This window comes from Pseudorasbora parva, chromosome 5 (genome assembly GCF_024679245.1).
Source record: "Pseudorasbora parva isolate DD20220531a chromosome 5, ASM2467924v1, whole genome shotgun sequence".
In the NCBI taxonomy this organism is placed as follows: Eukaryota; Metazoa; Chordata; class Actinopteri; order Cypriniformes; family Gobionidae; genus Pseudorasbora; species Pseudorasbora parva.
In genome coordinates this window covers 11,357,185-11,367,189 of record NC_090176.1, presented here as the reverse complement: position 1 = coordinate 11,367,189, position 10,005 = coordinate 11,357,185, and the positions used below count along the sequence as shown (strand labels likewise).

The window sequence follows — 10,005 nt, the reverse complement described above, 5'->3', positions numbered from 1 at the left end:
CAGTTTATTTTGTACATTTGAATAGAAATAGTTGTTTATCAGTTTTTTTTCAGTCGCTAACAAGCGTTTGTCCAATCAGTTGTCACATTTTCAAAACTCTAAACACAATTAGCACAGCATCGGTCTTTTGTGGCCAATTCACACATTTCTTGTTGTTTTCACACAATATGCAGTCAGTGAACATATTTCCACACTGCTTACATTTTCTTAACAGACAAGCTATACCTCCCAATAAATTATGGATTGTTTATGTAGTATTTACGAATGCTAACACACAACATCCCACAATAGAAAAAACAATATTCCAAACCTTAGATACAGTATAAAAATATCTGCTTCTGCAATGATATCAGTTCAAAAATAATACATCTCAGCTGATAATAAACAAACAATTTAATAAATGATACACAGCTGATTTATGTTGGGTAAATTGGGCCAAACACAGCTGTTTCCAGTCTGGCTTAGACTATTAAATTAACACTTATACAGTAAAAGGAGAACTTTGAGGAGTGTTTTTGGAACCAGAAACAGAAAAAGATAACCACTGTAATGTCTGGACGAGGAAGAGTAAGAGCAAGGGGCCCAGTGAGAGGAGCAGGGCCAGGGAGAAGAGCAGGCTCAAGGAGAGGGCATGGTAGAGGTGTAAGAATGTGTGGTGGTATTCCAAGGGCTGCAAGAACAGACCATGTAATCAACCACGGCTTTTCACTAAGATAGGCTGGTAAAAGAGTGCAGCCCAATCTGAAGCGTTCCAACGGTTGCCTCCATTAAACGCATCTTTCAACAAGCCAACCGGTAAGTATTGCATTTTACATAGATTGTTTCCTAATCCCAGCTGATCCCGACTAGCTGGATGGCGCCTTACATGGCTGACACCGCCGTCGGTGTATGAATGGGTGAATGTGAGGCAAAAATATAAAGTGCTTTGGATGGCCATAGGGTCTTTTGAAATCGCTACATAAATGCAGTCCATTTACCATATTCTCACTTGAGATGACAATAAGGTCATACAGTAATATATATATCAATTTTTTTCCCCGTCCATTTAAAGAATGCATGTCTTCCACTCTCTGGGGGAAGAGGAAAGTTCCTCAATTATGATCAAGAGCTTGCCATAAAACTGCATGAACTTTAAACTAGAATTGTGGAGGACCGTGAGAAAATTGACAATATTAATAGCATCAGCCTCACAACCATTACGAGGACATTGTCCAAACAAAGAGTGCAGATGAAGCAGCTCTACACTGTTCTCTTTGAGAGGAACAAGAAGAGAGTCAAGGAGCTATGACGACAATATGTTCAGGTATAGTGTATATTCAATTCAATGTCCAGTTCTATAAGCTTTAATAGGTTACTGTACAGTATGGTATACAATAATGACATGATTTACATAAAATTTGTTTCAGCGAGTTATGGAATTGGAGGCCAACCAGGCCCCTGCCATGGATGTTGGCTGCAGGGACATCACAGTTCATGATTGCCAAGGGTGGATCCGACATACCAAGCGGTTTTATCCCAGGTGCATCGCCTTGGATAATAACAGATGTGATGTTGATGAAAACATGTGGCCTAACCCTAAAGATCGCAGAGATTAATGACAGTAATTTTTTGCTTTTTTTTTAGTTCCCCTCCTTTATATCTGGGCTTTTTGCTGTTGTTGTTTTTTTTGTTCAGAATGCTCTTGTGTATTTCATGGATATTTTGTACATACCATGTTTCTACTGTACCTCCTGTAGTAAACAGTAATGAAAAAAAATCTGATTTGCTTTTTACTGGAATGCTTTTGAATGTTATCATTACTGTACATGTGGACATACAGTTCCCAACCAAGAAATGTAGTGTAAAACGGTGGATGGCATGTTTTGCAAGCAAATACCTGTAAAACTGCAACATAAAAGAATATGCAGTTTTTGTAATGTCAACAATAGCTAGTATTTTGAAACCAGGGGCCTGTACCATAAAGCTGGTTTAGCTGGCTAGCCAGATTTGTTTAAGCTTAGTTTGTGCCAATCCTGGGTTTTAGGTACCATTAAAGTGTTTCGCCTTTCAGCTGTGTTCATTGCCATAGTAACTTACACTCCACAGCTAACCTACTCTAGGGCAGGTTATGTTCTGGATAAGAGATCTCAAACTGAAATTGGGCCAATCAGCTGTGAGTAAAGTGACACACCTCTGATGCAATAAAGTCACTCCCCCTGTTTCTACTCCAAATTAAAGCGTCTGGCTTTTATCAATGCTTATTTATAAAAAAATATATATAATTTTGAATGATTTAGATATAATTTGTGTAATTATCATATCCTTAATCAATAAATACACATTTATAATTTTAGTTAATCAATCATTAATAGGCACTTTGTTAAAATTAATGTAAATAGCCTACAGAAAGTCATATAAATAAGCTTTAAAATCAATAAGTAAACTATTTTAAAAAATAATCTTACTGAGCTTAAATGTTAAATTTTCTCTATTTTGACAAACAAAAAGTTGCATTGATGTATACTATTTTTTTCTTTAAGTTGTCCTCTTTCATAGAAAGCTTTTCTTCTTGCTGTGTATTTTTTTATATTAATATTTTTCAATCATGTAATATTTTGCAGAAGAGAGAAATTAATCTCACTGCTTGTCTCGCGAGAAGTTAATCTCAGTTTCACAGCGTGTGATTGGCTGTTCACTACTGATGTCACAGCTAAACCTCTGAACTCAGGATCAAAGCCTGAGTTGACAGAGAAAGCTGATGATCAGCATCATGAGACCAACAAAGCCTTAAACAATGGTTTGGTTTTGTCAAATCAAAACTGGTCCTGTAACCCTGAGTTTGTTAAACTACCACCATGGTACAGGCCCCTGGTGTACTTTAATTGAATGCATGTACCTTGTGAAGTGAAAACAAGTGTTATTCTATGACATTCTTCATTTTGAGTCAGATTTCCAGTGTTTTGGTAAAGTTAGTGTGTGCTGAGAAAAATGTGTTCTATTTTGAAATAAAGATTTAGTACATATTTAACAATATGTGTTTTTGAAAAGAATCCATTTGGCCAATTGTGTTTTGTAGGTATGAATTTCTAAATCTTTACTAGTTACTTTTTCTCATTGTTCTATACTCTCATCCAGAGAACAGTTCATTTAACTATACTTTTATTTTCTTGACAAAATAAATAGTTAAAAAAATACACAGTGTCTTTCATTGTTGTTTAACAGTTTTTTCTACCCAAGACTACTGCAGGATTTATCTTTTAAGGTTAAACAGTCGTTACATCGGGATAACTTTCAAAGTAAGTCCCTATTGTCATCGCCAATGTCACGTGATTTCAGCACTTTGACACGTGATCCAAACTGCTGAAATCAGGTGACATTAGCGATCCGAATCATTGATCGATTCACTGATTCATGGCCGTTTTAATCTTTATTTGAAGTTTGAAAACAAACAAGGAAGAGAAGACTGATGTTGAATAAAATTGTAGTTTTTGTTGTTTTTGAACCAAAATGTATTTTCGATGCTTCAAGAGATTCTAATTAACTAACTGATGGCACATATGGACTACTTTGATGATGTTTTTATTAGCTTTCTTGACATGGACAATACAGTGTGCATAGACTGGACATGCTCTGGGACTAAAATATAAAATATCTTAAACTGTGTTCTGAAGATGAACGGAGGTCTTAAAGGTGTGGAACGACAGTAGGGTGAGTCATTAATGACATCAATTTCATTTTTGGCTGTACTAACCCTTTAAATTCAATCACTCACACTCGCACATTTACTCACACACACACACACACACACACACACACACACACACACACACACACACACACACACACACACACACACACAGTCTAACTCTTACATTCATTCACACACTCACTCATTCATTTACTCACACACTCACATTCATTCACACAATATACAACATGTATGGCTATTAGAGGACACATAACTATGACAATGATTTTAAAAAATACAGTTTTCTCGTGGCTTTATTATTAGAGTTTTGATCTTCTCTCAACCAAGTGAGCACATATCCTGCATTATATTGTATTATAATGACGATGTAAATTTAGCCTACCACCAAACTTTGAATAAAGGCATGTTGCATATTTCTTGTTCTAAGAACCTGAAAGCATATTAAAATGTTTGTGTAATTTGTGCTATTCCATCATGTTTGCAGCGCAAGTAGGACCTAAACATAAACTCAAGCATAATCTTTATATTATATAAATATAATAAAAATAAAAAATATATTATTCATAATAATTTAAGTTAATAAAAAACATCTAAAACAAAGAATACATTTATTATTTATATTTGTATGATGACAACTGTCAATGCATGAACATGTTTACATTTAGGCTTTGAGATTTTTTCAGTCAGTGAAGCCAAATAATTGGGTGACAAATAGCATGCATAGACAATTAATTTTACAGGCAAAAAAATAAGGTTTACCATACCTAGACCGCTTTGGTGTGTTTCCTTGCCCCTCAGCCTGTTGCTGAGCATTAAAGTTTCGTTTGAATTTGATTCTCTGATTCTTTAGTTTGTTCATTACCACACCACCACAACGTGGAAATCACACAGACAAAGATCTATTACATTTCATTTGTGGGTTTACATGATATTGCTTCCTCCGTACTAACTTTTCAAGATCGACTAAAATGTCTCGGCATTTCTTTGAATGGCCACCTTTCTCCCTTTCAGTTGAACATTGCCCGTTATGTAAAATACGTTGTTTCATTGGAGCTCCTCCAGGGGGCGCTCATGCAACCGAACCAATGACACACATCCAAGTCTAGTAGGGGAAGAAGAGAAGTGAACGGGAGAAGGGGAAATAAACAATGAGAAGTGGAACACAGCCGTTTATGCTGATCTACATCTGCTGTTTTCAGACTGAGTATATTCATTTTATTATTTATTGAGAGATCTAAATTCAAATGACTGATGTTGCAGTAGCTACATTATGCCTGTGAAACGTTAGCTCGTTATTGACTGGTTCTTCACAATACAATTTGTAAAGATTATGAGTTGTTTTATTTTTATGTAATGAACAAACTATCTGATAACAAAGTTTTAAATGAAAAATCATATCTATTGTACCGATCAATTTGAAAGGGAATGGAATCCCTCTTGTTGAGAAAATGACAAAAAGCATCCTCTCTGTAAAAAAAACCTTTACCATCCATCCCCATTAGATTAACGGCGTTGAGTGGCTATTATGTTAAACTTATCATGCAAAATAAATATTACAATTCTCTACATATGATAATTAACAGACTATAAATAACAGCAACTGACCAGTCAGAACTCAATATTGTAATACCAGTTGAGTGGGTCAAGTGTATCTTTTGACTTTCTTTAAAAAGAAGAGAACGGAAGGTATGATTTTTCATTGATTAGTGTTTCCTGACATAACATTAGAAAGAATAACAAACATAAAGTGCATTTAGTCAGAGTAGCAATGGGCGATATAAGCTAAAATTAATATCACAATATTTTCCACTGTCCAGATGATATTGATTATATTGTGACATGAGAACAAAATTAGGAATCACATTTTAGTAGATATTAGAAATAACAGGCAAAATGTGTATTTTAACATATAATACGATGCTCACCATATGGATCAAATAGATCAGATACAGATTGGATGGAACAAATGTTAAGGTTTTTTTTTTTTTATGGATATATTTCATGCACTCTAGTGCTCTTAACATGGACCAGCACAATGTATGCTCACATATTTAATCAAGCCTTTTTCAAATGAAATAAATGTGCAAACAAAGACAATGATACAGCCGTCAGTGATGCGCGGGTTGATCCAAAATGAGCGGATGCCTGCGGTCACCCGCGGTTACGAGTCATGAAATAATGACGTGGGACAAAATGCCTGATTTCCTAACACTTTAAACTGAGCAATCCCATTGTACCATTTTAACTGGCTATACTTTTAAACGCATATAGCTCAGTAATGTCCAACACGATCACATGGTAATGCGTATCAATAGTACAATCTCATGAGATGTGCATATGCTACTCAGTTTTTCGCCTGCATATGATACACACTTTATGGCATGACATGCTCTTGGGTAGGATCATGAGGGTGGTTCATGCGTATAATACGCCATAAAGTGCGTATCATATGCATGCGAAAAACCGCGTGCATAAAACTCCTTTTGGCGTATATTCCAATGAATCAAGACTTTATTACACAACACTAGGCTACATCATACAGTATTCAGAAAAAGAACAGTTTGTGACTTTGTGCTCCTAAGGGTTTTCACACTTTTCCAAAAGTGGGCTCTTTCTCAGTTGACCTGCTGATGAATTCTCCAAGCAGGGTCGAAACATAAACATCGCGTTCATCAGTAATACACATCTAGAGCTGAAATGGACTGATGGGCCGCCTCAAGAACTACGTGCTCTCGCCTCCACACATCTGAGCGAACGTCAAGGGCCTGAAACATTTCTCCTCTGCAGGCTGGATTAATGGATATTATGCCATGGAGCGTTTACTACTTTTAAAAAATGCGGGTCAGGTACAATATTTTCTCATTTCTTTTGCGGTCCGAGTTGCGTGCAGGTTATTTGAAAACTTTGGTCGGGTGCGGGTTGTTTATACATTGACCCGCGCATCACTGACAGCAGTACATCTGATTAGGACTGTACAATATGAGGAAAAGTTGCGATGACGGTATTTGTGCTTTAATAGGTTCTTTGCAAACATAGAACCTAAACATTGAATAGCCTATTCCTACTGAATAAAGAAATCAAAGAGATAAAGTTGTAAAATCTTTATTGAACAAATTGCACATAAATGAGGGCCGGCACAAGCTTAACTGCTGCTCAAGGAAAAACACAGTTTGCGCACTCAAAATTAAAGACGATCTTTGAGATGCATGTGAAAGATTGGAGATTTTGTTAATTGATACAATTGCATTAAAATAAAAGCTTACAGAAGCATGTTTTCAGATTTATATTTTTAAAATTCTTAAAAACAAATCAGCACCACCTATACAAATGCGAGTTAAATAATAATAGTTTTAAATAATAAAATAATGAGATTACAGGCCCTGGGGTGCGGGATGTGGGGTGCACCCCCTGGTTTCACAAGATTGGAAATGCAATGCAAATTTTTGTTCATTTACATAAATTAATCTTTGGCATTTAATAATTTACATTTATGCATTTGGCAGGTCGCTTTTATCCAAAGTGACTTACATTGCATTTAAGGTACACATTTTACATTATTGTCAGTTCTTGCTTTCCCTGGGAATCGAACCCATGACCTTGGCGTTGCTAGCGCCACGCTCTACTAGTTGTTAAACACTTTAAGTGGCCCTTTAAAAGTATTATGTATATGTTGAATTAGCCTATGTTTTTAAAAAACAAACATGAGGTCACAATTATTTTTTATTTTTTTTTTATTCATGAACATTTAACTGTATCTACGGTATAGCTAAATTAATCATGGTGCAACATAATACCGGTAGTCATTTTCATACTGGTATAGCTCCCTATTCTATTCAGAAATGATCACCCTATTTTTTTTCCGTCTTTACCATCCACTGGTAGATCTATGAAGCCCTGAAAAGTGTGGGGTTCAAAATATGTAATTTTAAAATCTTTTATTTTTATTTTTTAAATAATAATAATTAATTAGAGTAAGACAAAAATTTGCTAAAAGAGTTGTTTCTAAACGGAGCAAACATATGCACTTGATTAATTCAGAGCAATTGTAACTGAGGCCCTGTCCACACTGAGACGCGTTTAGCTGTACATTTACATTTTGTACTGTATCAGCGTTTCGTCCACAACGATCCGGCGTTTTTGAAGCATGAATCCGAAATTTTCTGAAACCTGGTCCCAGAGTGGATATATCTGAAAACGACAATCTTCCGTTTTCGTGTGATCCGTATATTGTGTGAAACGGTGATGTCATCACACTACGTCCAGCACAATGAAAGGCTAAAGGTATACAACTACGGGCACTGGGCATGCGCACATCAATATGGCGTCATTTAATTACTGTATTTACATTATTGTAAGGGTATGTTTAGGATTGGGGTAGGTGTAGGTGATAATAAAACACATCTTTTAAGTAGCAAATGTATTTATTGTTATTTTATCAGGAGATTTTGCCTCACCTCCAACCACTGCTGTACCCCTTCTAGCCATGCCTGAGATAAGCATTTGCTAAATGAGCAACAATGACCAGAGTTCACACCTTCAGGCAGTGAAGCCGTTCATAAGAGTTTAAATGCTAGGGGATATTCTGATCTTCCCACAGGAGAGGAAGAAGCAAGAGGAGTTACTCCAGGAGAATCTGCTGACATATTATTGTAAAGATGGAGATTAAGAAAGAACCCTGCAGAATAAAAGATGAAGATACAGAGGAACAAACAGGTTTGTGTTTTCCTTTATTCTCTTTAATGACTGAAGAAAAACAAGATGAAAACTGAAAAAATACTAAACTTTTGCTTACATGTGACTCACTATAGTACATTTCTTGTTCTTTAATCTCTTCTTTTTTGAATTTTGAAAAGTTGATGTGTTGATTTTAGACCCGATGGAAGTGAACAAACAACATCAGCTTCAAAACCCTCAATATTTCACAAATGAAGATGGAAACAGTCATTTTAAGAGTGAAAAGTGTTTCACACAAAAACAAGCTCGAAAAACCGAAGTAGAAGGATCTTTCACCTGCTCTGAATGTGGAAAGAGTTTCTGTCGCAAAGAGTATGTAAATTTGCACATGAGAATTCACACTGGAGAAAAACCGTTCACATGCACTCAGTGTGGAAAGAGTTACGGACACAAATCAAACCTTACAAGACACATGATGATGCACACTGGAGAGAGGCCTCATGCTTGCACTCAGTGTGGAAAGAGTTTTGCTTACAAAGGACACCTAAATGAGCACATGAAAATTCACACTGGAGAAAAACCGTTCACATGCACTCAGTGTGGAAGGAGTTTCATTCATAAAGGACACCTAAATGATCACATGATAGTTCACAAAAGCACTCTCAAAGATCATCTGCACACTCTCACTGGAGTGAGAAAATTCAGCTGTGAACAGTGTCAGAAAACATTTGTTGTGGAATCATACTTAAGAAAACACCTTAAAATTCATGCTGTTGTGAAGCCTCATGTTTGTTCTTTTTGTAAAAAGAGTTTTTCAATACTAAGGTATTTAAAAGAGCATGAGAGTATTCATACTGGTGTAAGACCTTATGTGTGCTTTAGCTGTGGAAAGAGCTTTATTAAATCGAGCAACTTAAAATCACACGAGAGGGTTCATACTGGAGAAAAACCGTACAAGTGCTCACACTGTGGAAAGAGTTTCTCTCAGGCAGCACACCTGATATATCACAAGAGAGTTCATACAGGAGAGAAGCCGCACCTGTGCTCTTCATGTGGAAAAAGTTTCACTCAATTATCTAATCTACGGACTCATGAGAAAAAGCATCACCCAAAGTCATCTAAATGAACAAAGTTCATGTTCAGATCCATGATTTACAGATATTGTGTTTACAAATAAGTTGCTCTTCAGATTAATAAATAAGAGCAATTTATTCCAAAAGGGTAATTTGCTCAAATAAGTGGTGAAGTTTGAATTTAGTGTAAGTTTGGTCAAGCATTTCCTTTCTTTATTCACAACCACTGTAACACTTTTTTATTAAACTTGGCTAAACTTCAGTCACTTGTTTGCTATTAAAAGGTGTCTAACATTTTTCAGGTGAACTGTGGTGAGGTTCTTTTTTTTCTATTTTTGTTTAATGTCTCATCCAGGTTAATCTTTTGCAAAGTCATTGTTGCAAACTTTATTATTAGTTTAATAAAACTAATTTTAACTAAAACTAACCTCTTGAAATTGTTGGTTTACTTTTATTATTATTTTTCCCGAATGGGAGTCAATGGCAGCCCTATGAACCGTATATAGGAAAATGATGAAATTTGGCACACTTGTAGATATCTTCATCAATAATGCATATACCAAATTTGGA

General features: G+C 35.8%; 1 protein-coding gene across 3 annotated transcripts; it reads left to right on the top strand.

The window, feature by feature from the left end:
- The first annotated feature begins 4,763 nt into the window (after positions 1-4,763).
- LOC137075069 (gastrula zinc finger protein XlCGF57.1-like) lies at positions 4,764-9,742 on the top strand. 3 transcript variants are annotated; one of them, XM_067443245.1, is made up of 3 exons: positions 4,764-4,892; positions 8,286-8,401; positions 8,560-9,742. In XM_067443245.1, the coding sequence occupies exons 2-3, from the start codon at positions 8,344-8,346 to the stop codon at positions 9,486-9,488; spliced, it is 987 nt and encodes a 328-aa protein (XP_067299346.1). In that variant the 5' UTR covers positions 4,764-4,892; positions 8,286-8,343; the 3' UTR covers positions 9,489-9,742. The 3 variants fall into 3 exon arrangements, with proteins under 3 accessions (XP_067299346.1, XP_067299345.1, XP_067299347.1); XM_067443244.1 differs by having other exon boundaries at positions 8,542-9,742; XM_067443246.1 differs by lacking the exon at positions 4,764-4,892 and having other exon boundaries at positions 4,905-8,401.
- Positions 9,743-10,005: the final 263 nt, after the last annotated feature.

Coding starts and splice junctions, on each gene's coding strand:
- LOC137075069 (XM_067443244.1), top strand. CDS start 8,344: ATGGAGATTAAGAAAGAACCCTGCAGAATAAAAGATGAAGATACAGAG. Junction 8,402..8,541: donor AGATACAGAGGAACAAACAG/GTTTGTGTTTTC, acceptor AATTTTGAAAAG/TTGATGTGTTGATTTTAGAC.